The sequence below is a fragment of the Pagrus major genome, chromosome 16 (assembly GCF_040436345.1).
Source record: "Pagrus major chromosome 16, Pma_NU_1.0".
Taxonomy (NCBI): Eukaryota; Metazoa; Chordata; class Actinopteri; order Spariformes; family Sparidae; genus Pagrus; species Pagrus major.
Window position 1 is genome coordinate 1262356 of NC_133230.1, and position 23365 is coordinate 1285720.

Consider the following 23365-nt stretch of genomic DNA (forward strand, 5'->3'; position numbering starts at 1 on the left):
TCAGAGCTCACTGACCCTCTCGCTGAGGGTCTCCAGCTCCTCCTCCTGCTCTGAGTAACGCTCCGGCCCGCCGTCGCAGCGCGGGCCGTTGACGACGGGGTAGTCGAGGCCGCTGAGCTGGGCGTGGTGGTGCCAGCGCAGGTCGTCGCTCTCGTGGGTGATGTAGCGCTCGTTCATCCGGGACTCCAGGTTTCTCAGGTCCAGCCACATCTGGTAGTCCTGGTGGAGAAAACAAACACACCCTCAAACAAACAGTCCACAGACACAGAAGCTGATTTTTCTTCTGATCGGAAATTATTTTTTGGGCTCACGAAGGATCACCACGTCCACTGGTTCGTCCATCGCTCCACTTTCTGGTGTTTTTTATTCACACGACGCAAAATCAGAAATTTGACGGAGAGCTGGAAATCTTTGAAACATTCAGAACCCTCGACCCGACCCGCTTTATGACCCGTAAGCAAAGAAGAGGAGGAACAACAGTCGGTTCACTTGAACACAAGAAATCTCAGCTCTTAAGTTTTTGTAATATTTCTGGAGACTCCTTCGTTTCTCAGGGTCTTCCTCAGCAGAAGGAGTTTGCTCGGTTGTCATCTCGTGATCTTTAAAAAAGTTTTGTAAACGACTAAAATGTGAGCTGCTTGTATTCAATAAAAGCCTCATGGCATTACCTGTAGAGCTGCAACCAACAGTTATTTTAAATGCAGATTATTCGACTAATCGTCTCACTTCTAATATTCTTTGCTTCTCTCTCTTTTATACTTAATTAACTATGAATATAACAGATTCAGAAATAATAAACAATAACTCGTCGACTTTATGGAGCTCTGACCTGTAACCAGGGGTGGCTGAGCGTCTTGTCCACACTGTATCTCTTCCTCATCTTCACTTGCAGCAGGTTGTTAATCAGGTCGATCGCTGCGAGAAAGAAAGAAAGAAAGAAAGAAACAGAGAAGAAGAAGAAAAGGAGGAAGTGATGAGAAAATGTCAGCGAGGGTCGTAACAGGAGGACGGAGGGGGGAGGAGGGGGATGTAGAGTCGGGGCCCCCCTGTGGTGAGGGGCCAGCCGGGGCTAATGAGCAAAGCTAACATGATGTTAACATTTCTTCAGGGGTCAGCGGTCTGAACAGCTCGGGGGCCCCGGGGCCCCTCAGGCCTACAGGGGCCTCCATCGCTTGGCATTATGCACATGAATGGACCACCACATGAATACCACCCGATTCTGCCGGCCCGGACTCTCACCGCCTCCCAGCGCCCAACATATCCCTTCCTCATTCTTCCTCAGAGGAGTCACATGACCCGCTCTGGTATGAGGCGGAACGACGGCGACGTCAGCCGGTCCGACCCGAGCTCAGAGCTCAGAGCTCAGAGTGGGACAGCTGCAGCTCTCAGGCTGGTTTTCCTGAGACGATGAACATTTTTCCTGCTGCGATGTTTTCTACCATTTCATGTTTATTATCTAATCGTTAATAACAAATAATTTACAACATTTTGAGAAGGGTTTGCACTCGAACACGAACATACTGAGGTCAAAGCATCAACAACAGCAGGGAGAGGGAGAGGGAGAGAAAGTCACCAGACTCCCTTTAAAAATCACTCAACTTTGTGAGTGTTGAGTCCAGAGAGACTTTGTGAGGCTGTTTCTGACAAACTCTTCTTTATTTAGACCGTCTTTTAAATTCGGCATGCTGCAGCCTCCTCTATTAGTTTATTTAATAACTTTTATAATCATTTATTAAGGGTTTTTTGAACGTAAGTGCACATGAAACTAAAGCTGCAACTAACGATTATTTTAACTGTCGTTCGTCTGTTGATTCTTCTCTGGATTAATCGACGAGACTTTTGGTTGATAAAATGGTGAAAAATGTCCTCAGATGTCTCGTTTTGTCCTCAGAGGAGGAAAGAAACCAGGAAACATTCACATGTAACAAGCTGAGAATGAAGGCTTACAAAATAAAACACCTGGTGCCGACTCGGGCTGCACAGCAGAACAAAGTCAGCAATATTAACAATAGATAGGCAAACAGAGAAAAAGGTTATTGTGCAGCCGGAGCAGGAAAATCATCTGATCTCATCCAACACAAACATTAAAAAACAAGCTGAGCTGGCTCGAGCGTCTCATTAGGATTCCTCCTGGGCGCCTCTCTTTAGAGGCTTTCTGGGCCTGACCAGAACTCGGTGGAGGGATAACACTGGGAACGCCTCAGGATCCCTCCTGAGGAGCTGGAAATCCATAAGTGGAAGAAAATAGATCAATAGATGAGGCGCTTCTCACCATCTCAACATCAGATTAAACTGCTTCCTGCTCCATGTTTCTGTGGTGGAAGCTGATTCTACGCTCCTGAAACAAAACCTGTCGTTTGACATCGTGAAGTTTCAGCGTGCCCTAACTTTACCGTCTTCACCGAGGACAGCTGACTCATGTTTGCTCGTGGGCAGAGGAGAAAATGAGTTTCTATAACAGAAGCTCTTTAAAGTGTCTCCTGTTAAAGTGATCTTTGAAAATGCAGATTTGTTGACGCACTAAGAGTTTATTCTCTGACATTTAATCCTCCCGCGGCTGACAGCAACGACTTTTACAACATTTATTCTGAAGCGGCAGCTCAAGTCGCCGGTGGCGGGATTGAGGAGGTGGAGGGGAGGTTAAGAGCGCCTTGGGGATCCGGCCGAGGAGCGAGTGAGTCAGGCTGATTTAAATCTGTCTCGTAGTCAACAGGACAAATCCAGCCAACACACAAGGCGGACGCATTTAGAGACAATGACGACAACTAAGTGAGTCACGCAGCAGCAGAGAGCAGCTCGAAACGTCTTCAAGGACGTGTCGGAGGTATCGAGCTGCAGCGGCAAGAAGTAACCCCGGCTGATGTTTGAGGACAAAAAATAACCACAGGAAGCAGAGACGGAGCGTCCATCTTTGATCAGCCTCACGGGGGACGCTCACACTGTTTATATCTGTTGGTACAGGAAGCCTCTGCAGGCCTCAGGCTTTATAACATGATGTCTACGTACCCTCCTGGGAAACCTTCTTCCAGGGATGAGGAGGGTACATGAAGGCAGCGTTCTGGATCTGATCGTTGATGTCTTCGTCTTCGTTGAAGGGGAACGTCCCGCTGAGACTGCAGAGCATCGAAAACAAGGAGTTTAATATGAAGTACAGAAAGCACACGACAGATTTCACCTGTAAGTCAGTGAATGATTGTGGCCCAGCGACGGTTTCACTGTAGTCACAGCAGTTCAGGTTTCATCTGTTTCAGTGTTTTGTTTGTTAAATTTCAGTCAGGACGTGAAACAGACGAGGAAGTGAACAATCAAAGGTGAGAGAAAGAAAGAAAAACGCTGGTGCAGCCGTCACACGAGCGTCCTACCTGACGTAGATGATGACGCCCACCGACCACATGTCCAGAGAGCGGTTGTAGCCTTTGTTCCTCAGGACCTCGGGAGCGAGATACGCCGGCGTGCCGACCACCGAACGCCTGAACGACTTCTCACCGATGATCCGAGCGAAACCGAAGTCACACAGCTTCACCTGGAACGAGAGGACGGAGGTGGGTTAGATACGACTTTCAATTTCCGGCTGATTTAAGATTAAACTCTGAGGATCTGCCCGGCTCGTTCACTGCACCACGGACACTGACAGATATCTGCTCCTGACCGTCCGTCCTCGCAGCTCTAACTAATTTAAGTTGTGGGTAATATTTGATATTTTTCCCCGTCACAGCCGCAGCAGGGAGGAGACGGGTCAGAGGAAAGTCTTAATTAATCTGAATGATACATTTTGAATCCGTCCTCCTGTTGGCTGTGCAGCAGCAGTCGGTGTTTGGATGGAGGGCGAGTGTGATGAAGCTGCTGACAGTGAAGAGCTGTTGGCTGCTATCTGTGCCGGATGATTCACACACACTCAGGAGGAAGATGGAAGTGATCGGGGAAACGCTGGCTCGCTTCGCGGACGTGTTGTGATGAATCAGTCCTCCTCAGTCGGCGCCGCTCTCCGCTCGTCTATTTTGGGTGACGCCGTCGCTATCGAGGCCGTCGCTCTTCATTCAGGTGCAGATTCAGACGGAGGCGGACCGACCCGGTGTCCAGGCGTCAGTGTCGCTCGAACCTGCAGCAGCATTGTTGTTGTTTTTCAGATTTGTTCCCTTGATTGACACGTCCGTCCACCGTACCTGGACCCGTCTCACTTTGCGACAGCACATCTTCTCCTGTCACATCATCAGCTGTCAATCAACACATCGCTCCGATGCTGAACCAAAATATCTTGTTTTTACCATTTTATTTATACACCTGCTCGATAAACAAGATTCAACACGTGGATACGGAAGATTTGGCGTCGTTGGAAAATGTTTTTTTCTTTTTACACAAAATGGACAAAGATGAGCTGATTTTCTGTTGTCGGCCGTGTGAGCTCGGCCTCGCTGAAGTCTGGATGCAAAAGTTTGGGTTTGGAGAATCAATTAAAATCAGAAAACGAAAGCCAGCGTGCCGGTCAGACGACGTTAGCTCTGAAGCTAACAAACATGAGCCCGTCAGCGCCTGCAGTCAGTGTTTTGGGGGTTTGGGTTTCATGTGTAAGACGTTCAGCTGTGTTTGTTTCCTGATGTGTTAGCAGGAGTAGCAGCTCTGCAGATGATCCGCGGTACGTAAAGTGTGAGAGGAATCCTGAGGCAGCCGGCCCGATGCATCACTGCAGTCTGACACAAACAGCTATTTCTGGAGAGGAGACTGAGAACTGCAGAGAGCTGCTGATAGTTACACTGACGGCTAATGGACCGTCTGCGTCGCTCATTGTTCTCTTTGTATCATCACATTTTCCTCCCGTCGGTTCAGATCCGCCCACTCCCACCTGCCCCGCTGTAACCTCCGCCTTCCCGCCTTTTCACCATCATCTGACCTCTCCGCCCACCTGCACACCCGTTCTCCCTCTCCTCCATCGGCTCGGGAGCCTGAACAGGATCTTCTGCTTTAACACTTTCTCTGCTCCAGACTGAATTAGTCAATATGGAAACAAATTCAAAGGAGAGGTTCATAGTTTCTAATTCGAAAGAAGCGTTACGTACGATTCAGGACAGAATGGAAGGAAGTGAGTGTGGAAAGCTTCACGACTGCAGTCAGTCCTCAGTGGAGGGTTTTGGGGCGTTAATGTATGATTTGCTTTTATGATTTTTGTACAGATATTTTGTTTTGTTTGTTTCATCCTCTGACAAATACACACACTAAGTTCTTCAGAACCGCGGCTCGTTTTCTTTCTCGTCGCCTCGGCGATAATATTCACCGTATTTTTGTCTCTATGGATAATTTCATCACCATCATCCTCCTCGCTCTGATGTCAAATAAAAAATAGATAGTAAACCACAAAGGGTCGGTGTCCATCATACAGTGGCGGTCGTCAAGATATTGTTGTCATAGAGACGAGATGCACGTGCACAAAAAGCTCCATCTCAGCGCTCCTGAGCGCACAGCCAGCACTTTTTACCTAAAAATATGTGGACACGGGGCCTTAAAGTCTGATCTAAACAAATAAACACAAATAAACTAAAATCAAAAATAATTTGAAGTTAAAGGCAGCTAACACACACACACACACACACACACACACACACACACACACACACACACTGTACCTGTGGGAAAGCGTCTGCAGAAGCCAGCAGGACGTTCTCAGGCTTCAGGTCACAGTGGACGATGTTCTTGAAGTGGAGGTGACGCAGAGCCACGAGGATCTGACGACACACACAAACAGACCAGTGTGATTAAAACACTTCAAATGGCAAGTGTGTGTGTGTGTGTGTGTGTGTGTGTGTGTGCGTGTGTGTGTGCGTGTGTGTGTGTGTGTGTCACCTGTGTGACCAGGAACTTGGTGATCCTCTCCGGCAGTCGTCCTTTCTCGCTGGACAGGATCATCTCCAGCATGTCTCCGTGCAGCTTCTCCATGACGACGAACACTCGCTCCGGCGTCTCAAACATGCAGTCCAGGTTGACCACGCCCGGGTGGTGCAGACTCTGGAGGAGGAGGAGGAGGAGGAGGAGGACTGATCTTCACTGAAAGCTCAGGTTGGGATTAGGTTTCTAAACGTCTAAGTCTTTCCCTCTATAACTACTGCAGTCTGCCTGTGAGATGTGGTGGAGCAGAATATAAAGTAGCTTAAAATCAGAACATTTCAGTTTTCTGGTTGAAGAAGAAGCAACAACAGAGACACTGAAGTGGACCTGAACCTCTGGGACGAGCGGAGATATTGGCAGCAGATCAGATCAGAGCTGAGCTGAGCGGAGGTGAAGTGAACAGGCAGCTCTGCAGGTGTGTGTCGCAGCAGCAGCAGCGTCTGCAGGTTGAGCAGCGCTGGAATATTACAGGATGTCACACCCCTACAGTGTTGCCACGGTAATTAAGTCGTTCGCGACAGGAAGTCTCACTCACTGCCAACAGGCTCCTGAGCGGCGCCGCTGTGTGTGTGAGTGTGTGTGTGTGTGTGTGTGTGTGTGTGTGTGTGTGTGTGTGTACCTGCAGGATGGCCACCTCGTTGCGCAGCTGACTCTCCTGTTTGGTCGGGAAACGCAGTTTGTCGATGATCTTGATGGCGACGTCACGGCCGGACTTCCTGTGTTTCCCTGAAACACACGAACATCAACGTTGGGAACACACTCGGCTGTTAGCAGTGGTGGAATGTAACTGAGTACATTTACTCAAGTACTGCACTTAAGTATACACTCAAGGTACTTTACTTGGGTATTTCCATTTTATGCAACTTCCACTCCACCACATCTCAGAGGTAAATATTGTACTTTTTACTCCACTACATTTATTCAGATTACAGATTTTTCAAACCCTTTCTGTCTAAATTATTACTTTTACTTTCTTTTCTTTTTCTTTATCTTTAATAAACTAAATCAAGTCATGTTTGGACTCAGCTGACAGGATCGTTATTATTACTATGAACGCAAACAAACTTATAGAGTCTTAGACGCAGATTTAATATTTTTATGTATAAGAAAATAATAAAATAATGAAATAAGGTTGCTTCTAAATATTACAACTTTATTATGAAAATATTGCTTCTTTTCCAAATATTTAGAGAAAAATCTTTTATATAATTTTCTTATTTTCTAAATATTTTGACAAAATGCTTCAGTTCATGTAAAAACTTCTCTTGTTCCCTGAAACATTAAAGTTACAGCAGGTTTAAATGTTCCACCTGCTGAATAACTGAGTGATGCTGCATGTCGACATGGTGTTACTGTCGGGGTGAAACCAGAAGGAGCTTTAACAATAAGCTGTCTGAAGGCCAAAAGTCAAAAGTCAGGCATCAAAAAACAAAGAAGCACTAAGACACGAGGAGGAGACGAAGGACGAAGGGAGGAAATCAAAAGCAAAACACGACACAAGAGGACAGGACTTCAAAATAAAACAGGAAACAGCTTCACCACAAACTTACACCACAACAGTTAACTGACGACAGGTTACCTCCGTAGACGATACCAAACTGTCCTGAGCCGAGAACCTCGTCTGGGAAGATCTGATACACAGAGTTGATGTCCTGAAAAACACAAGAAGGATTCAGAGTCCACCTCCAGGACCACGGAGGACTTCTATACGTCCTATTTTTATCTATACGATAAAAAATGTGACGCACAGAAACCTGGCAAACTGAGTCTGATGCATTTTTTATTTGATTTATATGTGAAAATTCACGATACGAGACAAGATGGAGTCGTCAAGCAGTGAAGACGATGAAAAAAAAAGAAAGTATTGAGTGGATCCAGATCCAGTCAAGATAAGTGAGGATGTTGGATTTCAGTTCCAGCCTCCCTCTCTGTCTGTTTACGTCTTCTTACGTCTTTGTCTCGTCTCGCTGCGTCTGCCGTGCGTGATGTGCTCTGATGGGTCGACATCAGTCTGGTGATGTTGGGAAGGCGGCGTGCGATGACGCCAAATAACAATAATCCATAATTCACCTCAGATGCATCAAACTAAAGTAACGAGGCTGTTTGAAGCTGTGAGGAGGAGAAAGTTCAGGTGTTTGTGTTCAGATACCTGAAACATGTACTGAAGTAACTAAGTATTTGTACTCAGTTACTCCCCCCTCTGGCTGTGTGAGGATGAGTCAGGATGGAACTAGATGAAGATGAAGACGATGAAAGATGTTTATTTAACAAACAGGAAGCTGGTTTTATAATGGCTGCGCTGTGAACACACCTGAGGCCAGACGCTCGCTGGTGTGAGGGAGGTGGAGGCAGGTGAAGCCGGCTGACAGAAAGTGGCTTCAACAAAAGAGCGGATTGGATCAATTCGTCACCTGGTGGACCGCTCAGAGACGGGTTTTGTGGAGGAGAACCCACTGTGCGCCTCCCTCAGTGTAACTCCACAGCGTCAGTGATCTGCCACAGCTTTGACACCAAAACTGCTAAATATTTTCTCCTTGTCTGCAATCACGTCTCCCTCTTCTCCCCCGTTAGCTGACAGCCTAATATCACACCTCCGGCGAGGAGGACAGAAATACAATATTATAAACCTCCTCCCCGAAGCTCGCTGCCTAATTACCATCCGTCGCCATGGAAACCGTTTGGCTGAGTGAGTAATCACAGTAATCTCCATTTGAGGTGCTCGAAAAGACGTGCTCACCTTGGAGACGGCGAGGTGAAGCGCGTCTGCGTGGAAACGGGACTCGCTGTTCTCCGCGGCGGCATTTGCATGAGGAGAGTTTTATGTAAAAAAAAATCTTTATGATGTAAATGTACAGAGACGAAAGGTGAGAGAGCGAGAGAGAGAGAGAGAGAGAGAGAGAGGAGGCGCACAGACAGGAAGGTAGTCTGAGGCCGAGGAGACGTCTGAACGTCAGGGAGGAGAGTTAAAGGAGCAGTCTGTAGCTTCAGGGAAGAAGAGAAAGATCGTCTGTCTAAACAAACTAAATAATCAAACTCTCTTTGTCTTCATGACTGAACAAACAAGCTGGACACAACACACTTTATACTGTTTTACTGTGTTTATATGTGGCGGACCCTGCCACCTTTCTAGCTTTCAAACAGTGTTCTGGGACTTATTTTCCTCTGAGAGCAGCTTGTTTATTCCCTGATGGACAAAAAGTTTGTATTATTATCTCATGTTTGAATTTCTTCTCTTCGTGGCCCTTTAAAGGAAGCAATAATCACCACTTTCTGTTCTCCTGCAAGTTACTTCTAAAATGTAATATATTACATATTGCTAGTTACAATCATTTAAAGGTAATACGGTCCTATAGAGTAATGAGTTACACTACTTTTGCGTTTCTTTCACCAAAATAACTGCAGGAGGACGACTGGGCGTCAAAGATATTAAAAGTTCATAAAGAATATGAACTTTATGAGGCTTCAGACGTCTCTTCTTCAGTTCTTCTGTTAAATTAACTGAACGACCAAACAGACAAAAGTTTAATCATTTATATTGTTTTAACTGTTTTCATTTCAGTCGGTAACACGTGATGAAAGTTTATTATTCATGACAGATAAAAGTTCTCAACTTTTCTCAGTTGTGACAGAAAATAATTTAGGAGAAATGTTTATTCATGAGTTCTGAGAGGAACATATGGAGGTGTGAGAGCCTTTAACGAGCTCTCTACTGCCAGAGTCATTAACCAACAGAGGAGGGAAGTAACTGAGTACAAATACTTAGTTACTGTACTTCAGTCCATGTTTCAGGTATCTGTCCTGTACCTGAGTATCTCTGAGACTTTCCCTCTCTACATCTGAACACAAACACCTGAACTTTCTCCTCCTCACAGCTTCAAACAGCCTCGTTACTTTAGTTTGATGCATCTGAGGTGAATTATGGATTATTGTTATTTGGCGTCATCGCACGCCGCCTTCCCAACATCACCAGACTGATGTCGACCTATCAGAGCACATCACGCACGGCAGACGCAGCGAGAGGAAACAAAGACGTGAGCAGACAGAGAGGGAGGCTGAATGGGGAGAAAAGGCGTGTTAGTGTCTCGTATCTGCAGAGAGTTTCTTATGTTCTCACTTTGTTGCTGCTCGGGACGCTTTACCAACCCAACATGTGGCTGTTTGACGTCCTGGGAATGAGACTCAACTATCAACTATCTTTGTGGTGCGTTCAGGAACAGCTGGGACAAATCCTACTGACTCTACCTTTAACTTTAATAGTCTTTGAATTATATTAATATGACGTGAGCTTCAGTTAGCTTTGACCACAAATGTCCTTCAGAGGGAGACTTTTTACTCTGATACTCTGAGTACATGTCAGAGCCTGTACTCGATTACTTTTACTGGAGTAAAGAAGCTGAGTCAGTACTTCTTACCAGAGTCTGTTTTTACACAAGTACCTGAACTTCTCCTGGAGGACAGACTGTGACTCCTCTGATGAAGACGTCCACCACTAAACGACAGTGTGTGTGTGTGTGAGTGAGTGTGTGTGTGTGTGTGTGTGTGTGTGTCTCACCACATTCTCCTGGATCTGGCAGTTGGACACAGATATACTGATGGAGATTTCCTCTGTTGAGACACAAATATGATCAAATTCATAAAACTTGAGGAAAGTATTAAATATTCGCAGATAACAAGAACTTAAAAAAAGGTGCAAATTAATTTCACCTCACCTTTAAAAACAGTTTTGCTCCCAGAAGCTTCAGTTGAACTAACCTGTGTGTTCACTGTGTGTCAGCTGTGCGTGTTAGTAATAAATGTTATCACAGCCTGCAGCCTGCTGGAGGTTGAGACTCCTCTCAGGTGAACAGAGTCAGAGACCGCAGCGAAACGTTAGTCATGATCAGTTTGACGTCAGTGAAGTCTGAAATATCTGTGATGGGCTTCGTGTGGGCGTCGACGGCCCTGAGGGGATCTGAGCGACTGCAGGAGGACTCGGCAGCATCGTGAGCATTAATACCTGAGCTGAGAGTCTGAACTGCACACGATGACATTTACATCCGTCCAGCTTCACTCCAGGTGGATCCTCCGCCACGCAGACGGCTGCAAGCTGTACATGCGACATCTATTTCCTGTGTGTCCGTCCTGCGAGAGGATCCCTCCTCCGTAACTCTTCCTGAGGTTTCCAGGTCGGTCAGAGGTCGACCTTAAGGTGTGCAAAAGCTGCCCTCTGCTTAAAGGCTGGAAAAATCCTGATCTTCCACGACAGCTGCGTTTCCTCTAATAATCAGAATAAAGATGCCTCGTTTAAACACCTCAGTCGGAGGAGACTTCTCTCTGGTGGGAATAAATATATTCTCGGCACACGCTCGCCTCAGGTAGGAGGAACATCAGAGGTGACGCTGCTTCCAGGAGGCACAGAAACAGACCTGGGCTGTGGCTGATAAGACTTATTTGCTGGAGGTCTTAAAAGACTTCAAGTTGTTGAAACCAAATCAAGAACCACCGGAGAAGTTTGAAGGCGAAGCTAAAAGTCAAGATGAGCCTGACGGGAGAGCGACGAGTGGCGAACATGACGTCCTCCTGTTCCTTCTCAAGAGGACAGCAGCATTACTGCATTCACGCTAACGTCACGTGGAAAGGATGCTGACAGCTGCAAACAAAACTTCCTCTCTTGTTTTTCTGGCAGATTAGACGCTGCACAACAAAAGTTATACTTATATATGATTAAAGCTTCAGCCATGGAAACACAAATCTTTATCGGATTATCGGATAGAATGAAATCTCTAATCAGGATGATTTAAATCAGATTAAAGAAGGATTGTCCATGAAAACGCAGCGTCTGTCTGACAGTGTCACACTGATTCAGCTCTCCACTGAAGCGTTATTCCATCAAATGTGAATATTTTAGATGTCGTTCTGAACGTATGAACACACAGCGCACACATTCAGCTCTGTTATGAGGCTCCAAACAGAGAAAAACACTGATCCGTTGACATAAAATTAATTAAAATTGGTCTGAACTTTTATGGTTACTGAGCTTTTAAAATGGAAATGAAATCCGGTGTCTTACTGTGTCCGCTGCGGTGCGAGCTGCGTGAGATTCCTGTCGAGACGGCCGGCATCAGAGCGTGTTGGATCGCCATCTCCCACATCCGGGCCACATCCTGTCCCACCCCGCTCACCTGAAACCAGTCAGACAAGTTACCTGAGATTGAGTTCAAACTTTTCTTCTAAGTGCATGTTTTCTGTGCGTGTTTACAGTTGAGGACATCTGAACAAGCTTTTGTTTCTATACGACATGACACAGTTGGAGATGCAGCTCAGTGATCACAGGAGGAGCTGAGCCGGACCCTCCGGAGGCGGTGATGGAGAGAGAAGAGGATGCTGTTTAACATCCTGAACCGATGTACCCGTCTATAAACAGAGCTGCATATTATTCACCAGAACGCTGCTGCCGGTCACAGATGATTCAGCTCTCGTCAGGTTCTCTCCGACGTAGTAAACCAGCGATGCCGTGGCGATCTCGAAGCAGTGAGGGTTGGCTCCATCGGGCAGCAGAGAGAAGGTCTGAGCCGGCTCCAGAGACAAGATCTCTGACAGAGGGATCTCCTGCAGACCAGAGAGGATGAAGGAAGTTTGTTCACTTGAAGCGCGCTGGTGAGTGAAGTGGAAGTTTAACACAACAACGAAGAAAAGAGCAAAAACTCCAGACGAGCCGTAGCTGAAGAGGCGGTGACGGACTCGTTTTACCTTGTAGTATTTACTTCCTGTGTCGTTCTGAAACAACGTGATGCATTTACTGTCCAGCCGCCAGTAGTGTCTCTTCCTCTGAAGGAGGCAGAGAGGAGAGAAACTGACGTCACTCGACAGAATCACATTTTTCAACTTTTACAAAAAGAGCTGAAAGAGTTTTGTTTCAAAAGCTTCCGAAAAAGTTTCTTGACCGTCAGAATTTAAACATTTTCTCATGTGACAGTCATCTTTCTGTCCATTAACGTTCCTGATTTAATCATATTGCTGATATTATTAATAATATGGCTAATTTTCATGTCACATCCAGTTCTCAGCACATTTTCCTTCTTTATTTACAAAGAACAGAACAAAGGACGGAACAAAAGACGGAACAAAAGACGGGCCGGCCGACGAACGAACAAAAGAAAACGACAAACAATCAGAGAAATAAAACAACAGACTCAACAAAGCTCGTTCACAGATAATATTCCCCGTGTTTATCCTCAGAGATCAAACTGAAAACAAAGCTGAAAATTATGTTTACATAAGTCTGACTTTTGGGTGGACAGACAGACAGACAGACAGACAGGCGGACAGACAGACAGACAGGTGGACAGACAGACAGGTGGACAGACAGGTGGACAGACAGACAGACAGGTGGACAGACAGGCGGACAGACAGACAGACAGGTGGACAGACAGACAGGCGGACAGACAGGTGAGTACCAGGGTGTCCTTGCTGGTGTAGTGCACCATCCAGCCCTCCTTCATCACGTTGCTGCTCTTCCTCTTCGTGTGTTTGACGGACTGAACCACTCGCATCAGAGGGATGTTGTTACTGGTGGACGGGCTGCAGGGGGCGGGACAAAGCACATCCTGTCACCTGTGTGTGCATATATGTGTGTGTGTGCGTCCTCAGTGTGTGTGTTTCTCTACCTGATGGCGCGGTTGGACTCGTCCAGGTCGGGGTCGTGCATGTCGCAGAGGTCGCTCGGCCCCGCCTCCAGCATCAGACCCCCCTCTGATGTCAGAGCTTCATCCATGTCGTCCAACAGGTCGCCTCCTCTGTCCACGTCATGGTCGTCAAGGCAACCCTCCACCATGACGACGTCTGACTCCGCCCCCGGGCTCAGGAGCTCTGCAAAACACGGAGGAAGTGAGGAGTTAGCGGTAGCATCAAGGTTAGGATCGTGTTAGGTTCAGGTTTCAGTGTGTTTGGAAACTTGCCTCCATTTTTGGAAACCTCTCCCAGGCAGTTGTTTGGTATTTTAGCGGCACATCGTTTGTGACAGTTAAATTTACAATCTGAGGGAGAAACAGGAAGCAGAGCAGCGTCAGGTCACAGCAGGTAACTGTCCGCCGTTCACACTGTGCTGCACGTTCGTTCAGACATCTGGAAACATCATTTATTCACCGAGTCAGCAGGAAGCCTCTCTGTTTGAGACAGGCTTTTTTTTTTTTTTTTTTAACTTTTTTAATGAATGTGTTGTCAGTCTATGTGTAATGTTATGATGAACAATTAAAATAAACTAATAATATTTTTAATTATAAGCATTATTAAGGTGTATGAACTGTTGACAGATTTATATCAGTGCTTGTAAATGTCTTATAATCAGTCCTTCCAGGATTTCGCGTTGTTGCCAATCACCGTGAATTGCAACCTCGCATTTCCACCAATCGTAGCAGTTTTTCTTTGCCTTCAGCGAACTCACTTCCTTGTTTCCGGATTTGAAGATGCAGACATGTGCTCGGCAAACGTCTCACATTTACCTACAAAACTCATTCCTGCAACTTCAAAATCACCTAAAAATATCACAACTTCCACTGTAATCTTTTAGAAAAGCTGCTGCAAAATCAGGTATTTCAGGCTGCGAAATCCTGGAGGGACTGTTTTATGTTGACAAGCATCTTATGAGGACTTATTCACTCGACCTAACAGAAGGACAATATCCATAATAATACCAGAACAACAAGAACCACCCGGTACAGACAGTAAAATGCTGGATTAAACGCTGTTTTCAGCCTGCTAGCTGTGGTGGTAGTTTTACCCTCCTGCTTTAAATTGGGTGAAAGTTTTGTTGTTGCGTTTTACAGACGGACTCTCTCACCTCCCTGGAGTCAAATGTTTGAGTACCATGACTGAACAGGGGCACGTTCAGACACAACACAGGAAAATGTATTGAAAGAGACCTGGTAGTGTGTTGAACAAGTGCACTGCCTTGTAATTACGGTGATTTCTACGCACTTCGCTGCTGATTGGTGACACTTCTGACACACCCGGCTGCACAACGTTTCACACAGTTTCACATCATTAAAGCCGACACTGCGCTCGATAAAAACACAACTTTGTCGTTGCAGTAAACTGTCGAACAGATCTCAGAAAAGTATCTTTAGATGCTGTTTGATCCGTCCAACTCTTTCATGTTGTGACTGTCTCTGAAACTGATTGCGGTTGAAGAGCGTCTGACCTTTGCACTGCAGGCCCTGTCTGAAGAGGCCTTTCAGCAGCTTCTTGCAGTGCTGGCAGACGGTGGGTCGGGTGTACGAGTGGATCAGGAAGGTGTGAGGGACTTTGACCTTCGACAGAAAGATCTTGTCCAGCTCGATGGGACGGCCGATGTACGACTGGGAGCTGGAGCGCCGCTCTCTGCCAGGGAAGTAATCTAATTGGTTCTTCTGCTGCGAGGAGAGGCGGAGACAAAGATCAGGAGATCAGGGTGGAGACAAGCCGGGTGGTAAAATGTTTGGATTCACGTCCGTTTTTATAGACTGTTTTTCCCCAAACCCAAACCTCAGAGCACTGAGGGTCTGAGGTTTTTTTGGGTTTCGAGCTCTCTGAAATGACTGTCAGGACTGTGAAGCGTCTGTTACAGTCATTTGGTTAAAAACAAATAAATCAGAGGCATAAATGCGACACAAGTTTAATGCAGTACAGTACATCAGCGATAGACTCCCTCAGTTTGTTTTAAAGCATCATTAGTGATAAAAGGGATGTGACTTACCTCCATGCTGGGACTGACTGGAGACTGGAGGATGAGATGACGAGAACAAGAGAAAGAAAGACGTTAGAGTCGGGTTTGAATGTTCTGATGGAAGAAAAACAAAAATCTTGTTGTACTTTTTTGGACAACTGACAGTGATAGTAAAGACCAGAACTGCTAACTTCAGGGTTTGCTACAGAAATATGTTGTCCCTTCACCACTCTACTGGCTCTACTAACACTGCAGTTTAGTCTTCTGCATGGATCATCAACAGGTGAGGAAACAGGACCTGTTAGCTTTAGCCTCCATCATCACCAACAACTGATCCACCATCAAGTGCATAATTAAGAACATTTGCAGGGTTCTTGTTTCCGTCAGTCAAATGTTAATTATCTCTGGAGCACCAACAAAACCTGTCGGCCACAGACGGTGAAACCACAGAAATGAGGAGCTTCTTCTGTCGACTTCTGTGTGATATCAAGGAGCCATTGTTTGAAGATGACAGTGAATTTTGATCATAAATCTGCCACAGTCGTGTGCAGATCGAGCAGAAGCAGAAGGGACGCAGCAGCAGTCACTAACAGTCACCATCTACCTGCAGATTTTAATGCACTGACCAGTAAAGCCTCGTCGGTGTAGTGAGGCGGGGGTGAGGGCTCGGCAGAGAGGGGGCGGCCCAGGTTCACCAGCCCCCCCGTCAGGGAGACGTTGGACGAGCGACGCCTCCTCACGCCGCTGCAGTTGTTGGGGATCTTAAAGGCACAACGCTTGTGATAGTTCAGACCGCAGCCTGGACACAAAGACGGACAACGGCGGCTTCATTAACCTGCATTTGACTTGTCTGAAATGTAAAAACTGATGAACAACAATAAATCAGTGAGTCGTACCTTCACATTTGAGTCCCTGTCGTACGAGTCCCCACAGCATCTCTCCACAGTGGTCGCAGAAGGCCGGAGCTCGGTACGAGTGGACAAACAGACAGTGTGGACGGATCTGAAAGTCCTCCACCGTGGCCGACGCTGCAGGAAAATCAAAGATGTCAGGATATGATACAGTTCTGCTGAACATCTTCATATTCAACAAATAATGAGTCTTGAAATTATGGATCTTTGGTGTTCAGCTCGTTAACATGTTTCTGAGTGACCACTTGAGATGAGATCTCACTGTTCAGCACATGGAGAACATCTGCTCAATTAACAAGAAGGCCCAAATAATGAAGAAACTGTCAGAGTCAGTGTTTCACAAAGTTTAGAAAGTTTCTCCTAACTCAACAACTCCCTAAATTGAGCATTTTTTTAAAGGGAGTCTGGTGACTTTCTCCAAGAAGTAGCCTATATTGGTGACTGGATTAATATTTGGGGATGTTAGTGAAGTTTAAAGCTCTGAGCAGTTATAAAATGTCAAGTGTCAGATTAAATTCATACAATGAAGCAGGAGTTAAAATGTCAGCTGAAGCAAAACATGTCGTACTTTTAAGTAAGGAGTCTTTGGCGATTAAGTAACCGTTGAATGAGTTTACCAGAAAATTAGAAGCCAAAATGTTCTGTCTGGAGATTCATGTGCAAACAGCTGAAATCATTATTCTATAAAATGTGATGTTTCCCTCTTCAAGACTTTTACGAGCAACGAAACCAAAAGCAAACAAAACAACAGTTTAGTATTACACACAGAAGTCTCTGCGGTGCCGAGTTATTTTACAAAATGTTTTTTAAATCGTCTCAGAGACGAGCAGCTGCTGATCAGGGTAACTGGGCCCGCGGCCATCACATCCATCCGAGCATAAACATCCTCCAGCTGTTGTCACAAAAACCCAGTTGGGCACTCTGGCAGCGCCGCGAGCTCCTGCTGACCGACCACAACACCACAACACCACAACGCCACAACACCACAGAGGAATCAACCGGCCTGACAAGTAAACTCAAATCTCACAGTTTCTGAAATCTAATCCAGTTTCTGTCATCCTGTTGAAGGTAAGACCTCTCACTCTGTTATGGTTCAACGAGCTGGGAGACAGTTTAGGATCAATATCATTCTGAACATCTGTTTTGTTTGTGTTCTTCTCTGCCGTCTCAACGAGCTCGTGACGACACGTTGTCTAAGTTTTTAGATTAGAGTGCGGATATGAAAGCTCAGTTTTAAGGAATATAATCACATCTATCTTTAAATCCTTTTGTAATTTGAGCAACACTCCCACACAGTGACGGCTGATTGAGGCTCCACAGACACATGTTGGACCTGCACAGGTGTTTTCACTCTCTGTACCTGATTAGAGCTCTTCTGAGGACTGAGTGAGCCTGAAGTGAAAACAGCTGTGAGGTCTGCAGCGTCTCTAACACAAGCGCTGTGGCTGTCTCAGTGTGAAACCTTCAGTGAAACTTTCAGTTCTTCAACGTGACTTTTAAAATCTCTTGTACGACCGACTCGAGCGGTTCTTGCACTCTGTCAGTAAATCACATTAATACAAATGTAAGTGTGATTTTAAATAATATTTACTGTTTGACTTTCTTACCATCGACACCATGTTAACTTTTATCAACTCTGCAACTTATTTACCAAATTTTCTCTGACTTTCTGAGTTGTTGCTCCGACTTGAGAGGACATTCAGGTGAGTTTTCCCAGTGGGAAAGAGCACGAACACACAGTCATCATCTCCTCCCTCCTTTCTGATGAAAGTCAGCTGAAGTTTCCACAGAACATCTCTGGAGCTTCACAGTAAAACAGAGTTGCAGCATTCTGCTAAACAGCTGAAGCAGCTGGAGATGATTTAAAACGGAAAAAACAACCAAATCTGATCTGGAAAGACGTTTTTAACAGCTGAATTCTTTGCTGTGGCTGCTGAGCTAAAAGTGTTAGCATGCACTCTGTCTGAAGTGGGTGCACAAGCTCGACCGAACATCGAGGGTGTAAATAACATCTTTTTAAATCAGTTTGGGATCTCGGGGCTTCTGCAGACTTGGATTACAGCAGACGAGCTGTGTGGAGACATTTGATGTAACGGCTGCTGGTGCTGTTTCACTGTGAAGCTCCAGAAATGTTTTGTGGACTTCACCTGACTTTCCGTCAGCATGGAGGGAGGAGATGATGACTGGATTTTACTTTTTGGGTGAACTCATCCTTTAAATACAGTCGGGTGACGGGTGAGAATGGATGTTGCTCACCTGTAAAGAGCAGCTAAATAAAGCTGCAGACTCTGTTGGATTAACTGAACTAGCACCAAAAATATTAAATGTTTGATTCGGTGTAATTGATGTTCTTGCACAAACACTCAACAAACTCCTCAGCAACAAACAGGAGACAACAACCACATGATTTGACATTTGTTTTGATTTTAAACAAATTCTGATAAAATATCGTCTTTACTGTGACACCAAGTTCTGGCACCGATCCTGTTTTGTGGACTACGAAACTTCAGCCGACTTTCCATCAGAGGTAGTCTGGTGTTCAAACACACTGACAGGAGGAAGAATATAGAATAAAAGTGGAGTTCTGCTTCAACTCGCCAGAGATGGAGCGAGAGAGAGCGAGCGAGAGGAGTGGAGGGAGATAAACAGAACCGGAGAGACAAAGAGTAATGAATGGGTTGTTAGCGGGTATTTTGTAAATGTTTGGGAGGTATGAGAGGCTCTTAGCGGGCGCAGATGGACCGAGTGTTTGTTTGGTTGGCCAGCAGGGCTTGGCAAGGCATGATGGGTAGTTTGGGATATCGTTTTCGCTCTCTTTCTCTTTCTCTCTCTCTCTCTCTGCATGTATTTCTGAATCTCCCTCGCCTTTTTCGTTTTCTTCCCCACACACACACACACAGCAACACTCGGCGGCCCTGTGCGGTGGTCCTCCAGCAGAATACGGCTCTGATTAGACATTCTGCTGCAGGAAATTACCTCCATTTATTCAAATTATTGTTTATGCCTTTTGTTTGGAGGGCCAACATACGTTTGGAAGTCTGAACAAGCTCCCGAACTGTTATTATATGCTTCAGAAAATGACTTGTGCGTATGTGTGTGTGTGTGAGGGTTTCCTAGGTAGTCTGAATATAAATGCCTGTGTTTATGTGTGCTGGAATTAGGAGCGTTAAGGAGCGCTCGCTGCTGGCTTGTTAACCCACCACCACAAAACAAACACCGCGGGTGGAGAAACTGTGAACCAGCAGCCGGGTGTGGCGTCTAATAATTATATTCATGTTTTAGCTGATTAGCTCAGTAACTCTGTGCAACAGCAGACTAAACTTTAATTATGAGATATCAACATTCAGCGCAGAGATCAGATTTAATAAAACTCTGAACATCTTCTATAAACATTTCTGCACCTAAAAACTCTCTGAGTATCATAAACTCATCATCACTACGTTTTCAAATGTCACTTGAGAGAGCTGAGAGGACTTTTCGCTGCCGCTAACTGCTCATGCTAATGCTAGCTTGTACTTTGTTCTGCCATTTTGTTTCATAAAACATCCAAAAGACGTTAATTCAAAGTCGCTGCAGACGGTGAAGGACGTCTAAAAAAACTTTCATTTTATGACGGCCAGGTTTCACTACAGGGAGGATTCAACCCGAGCCTGAATCTCAGCAGCCTGCATGAGGCGTGCTCTTTACCAGGAGAGCTATTAATTATATCAGCGTTATTAAATATCATGTTTTGGTCATCAGATACTAATATTATAAACATGAATTCAACTTGTTAGGCTTAAAAAGGTCTTTACTTTCATGAAACATGTTGAACCTGCATCAAAACTTCATGTCATCAGACAGTCAAAGATGACGCTGGCATTGGTTGTGTTGCGGTGAAACATCGTGCAGGTCAATATAAAGGTTTAATTACCTTTATTCATACTTCAGCTGACCTGTCTGGTGTCCTCATTATGAAACACGGAGCGTCGATGTATAAAACAGAGTTAAAATGAGAGCTTAGATGTGAACATGAACGACGCTGTAGCTTCATTTTGTTTGCTGCTTTTTAGATGTGAATGTTTGTCTTTCTCACAAACTTTAATGAAAACAGTAAATCACAGGAACCTCCTCGGGGTTTACTGTGGATCATAAACAACTCAGTCATCGTGTGAGCTGATTAAAACACAGGAGGAAACAACAGAGTTCGTCTCCCTGTTTAAAGTCACAGCCAATAAAAACCTGTCTGCAGGCGTGTTTGGGGAATTATCAGGATGTTTTTTTTACAGGTCGTTTGTGACCAATCAGCTCGCTTGGCTGCAGCTGCCTGTTACACCGCACTAAGTCAATTTCCTGTTTGTTTCCTCCACACTTGGAGCTGTCGCCGAGACTGACAGAAAGCTGTTAACAAAAGTGTTTTTGACTGAGTGTCAGCATCCTGACAGAGGAGGAGGAGGAGGAGGGAGGAAGGTAGGGGAGGTAGAGGAGGTAGAGGAGGTAGAGGAGGTGGGGGAGATGAAGAGGAAGGATTGATGAAACATGGATGAAGTGGAAAATGATCAGGGGAGGAAAGAGAAAGATGTTTGGGGCAGGAGGAGCAGGATGGTAACGGAGTGGAGGTAGACGCGATGGAGGAGGAGGAGGAGGAGGAAGAAAGAAGAACAAAAAAGTTTCACAAAGAGACGAAGAAGAAGGAGAAGTGAGTAAAGACGAAGAGGAGGAGGAGGAGAGGCAGCTCGGTCTGCAGGATACAACTTTAGCATTAACGTTTCTCCAAACCACAGATACGTCTGAGGCTGACTTGTGTACCAAACATTTACGTCAGTATTATGATCCTCAGCTGACGGTGACATCAGCAGGTGGAGTCATCACAGGCTGCCAAACAGACGACCCGCGTTTGAGTCACATCACTGGATATTTTTAAGGACACCTGCAGACATTTACATTCTTTATTGTGTTTTTTAGTGTTCTTAAAAGTATCGAAATATCAATAAATATAAACACTGATTAATTGAAACGATCACAGATGGATCGCCACAAAAACTGATGGAAATGTCTGCAGGTCGATTTCAAGAAGTATCCCCAGGTGTAAAAAAAATAGGTGTGTGTCAAACTGCAGCCTTGTTGCCTGTAATAACTAATAAATCATAAATGTGAACGTGATATGACCTCGGACGTATCTGTGGTTTGCAGAAACATTAACCGCTGACATTATATCCTGCAGACCGGCTGCTCAGTCTGCATTCAAATAACTCTTCATATCCTTTTACTACAACAGCTTCAGCTGCTCCAACTCTCCCACTTAAGTTTCTGTCATGGCTCCAGTTTCACCCGTCGCTTCAGCTCCGTGCAGCGTTTGCACATAAACTCACCGAACTCGCTCAAGAAAACACGAGCGGTAAGAAACAAGAATTACCCATTAAATAAAGGACACATGAAAACACGTGTGTAGACAAACATTATGCAAATGTACACACACACACACACACACACACAGGTGTCAGAATGGCAGGAAATTGGTTAGCAGCAGCTGTCAGACCGTTAGCGTAGCGTGTTGTGAACACCTGAGTCCTGAGCTGGACGGCAGCCAGACAGACGAGTGAGACACCGAACTGAGACAGAAGATCTTCATTAAACATCTGGATTCTTTGACGAGGCCGACACATCTGTTTACTGAACCAATTAACCAGCGAGACGACACCTGGAGAGGCTCTCTGAGGTTCGGTCTGTTCAGACTTATTGGACCAAAGGATCAATAAAGTTTTATCGTTATCCATAATAATATCTCATCATTCATTTGTTGCAGAGTTGCAAAGAAACTATATTTAATTCTGAATGTAGTGAAGAGGAAGTAGTAGAAATACTTAATACTACACACACACTCATCCGTCAGTGGGTGACTGAAGTGTGACCTGCTGAGCGTCTGACTCCTTCACAGTCAAACACTCGACTCCACAAACACAACTTCACTTTAAATCCACATCTGTTCGTTCCCTTTATCTACACAGTTACATGTTCTTATCCAGACATGTCAGCCGTCCTGTGAGTTGAAGTTTAAATGTTTCAGGTCAGTTTGTATGAAGAAGAGTAGATATTTGTTCACGGTGAATGTGTGTGTATGTGAGGACAGTGTCAGTGCTGCACAGATGCTGATCGGACGCTCTGAGTCTTAGTATAAAAATATCTATGACATTTAACAATTGTATTTTTCTTTCCATGTATCCAGTTGTGATGTACAGTATGTGCAGCTGTGGTTGGTACAAACAGGAAGTATTTTAGTAGAGTGTTTATGGGTTTCTGTCCATACTGAACATATTATATATTATATTATATCACAGTTACATCACCTCTGACCATCTTTACCTCAGTGGTTTTACTGTTCACTGTGTAAATCACATTATCTGCACACGTCTCTTTGTGCACTTTTACTGCTGTTTGCACAATCTGGTTAGAAGCGAAACTATATTAAGTTTCACTGTGTGCAGTCGCAATAAAGCTCAATCTAATCTGATGTGAATTATATGAAATTAATTCTAATTTTCCTGTTTGACTGATTTCTGAGTGATTTCTGAGCAGGTTCTCAGGGTTAATGTACTTTTAAAACCTGTGCTGGTTGGTGATTTGAACTCTGGAGTGTGCATGTGGATCATTTCTCACCACAGTAATAATTACAACATGTTCAAGTGGGGCTCCAGCATGCAGAGAAACTTAATGATAGTAATGTGTTTCCTGCTAACGACGTCATCGCCCCACCCAGCTGTGATGTCACCACCCAGCCTGCCTCACCTGACAGCACGGCCTCCACCAGGTCTCCCTCCTGGATCTGAGAGGCCGAGCGCAGCAGCTGCAGCACGTTGTCTGATGTCTGGTCATGACGAAACAGCAGGATCTTCTCGTACATCCCATAGAAAACACA

At 45.2% G+C, this 23365-nt stretch overlaps 1 protein-coding gene across 1 annotated transcript; it reads right to left on the minus strand.

Moving 5' to 3' along the window:
* On the minus strand, positions 1-23365 carry prkd1 (protein kinase D1). The gene is made up of 20 exons (XM_073482926.1): positions 23236-23365; positions 16456-16587; positions 16186-16358; positions 15590-15613; positions 15056-15263; positions 13815-13892; positions 13524-13725; positions 13314-13437; positions 12607-12684; positions 12298-12465; positions 11927-12038; positions 10430-10482; positions 7457-7529; positions 6497-6603; positions 5836-5997; positions 5619-5717; positions 3363-3523; positions 3007-3113; positions 830-915; positions 1-219 (listed from the first exon to the last, which is right to left on the minus strand). The coding sequence occupies exons 1-20, from the start codon at positions 23348-23350 to the stop codon at positions 1-3; spliced, it is 2481 nt and encodes an 826-aa protein (XP_073339027.1). The 5' UTR covers positions 23351-23365.

What these genes read in the sequence shown, in the direction of transcription:
- prkd1 (XM_073482926.1), bottom strand. Translation starts at nt 23,350, where the DNA reads ATGTACGAGAAGATCCTGCTGTTTCGTCATGACCAGACATCAGACAAC. An exon ending in GGCGTCATCATCTACGTCAG is followed by an intron (nt 3,114 to 3,362) that starts GTAGGACGCTCG and finishes GATGCTCTGCAG; the next exon opens with TCTCAGCGGGACGTTCCCCT. An exon ending in GAAGAAGGTTTCCCAGGAGG is followed by an intron (nt 916 to 3,006) that starts GTACGTAGACAT and finishes TCTTTCTCGCAG; the next exon opens with CGATCGACCTGATTAACAAC.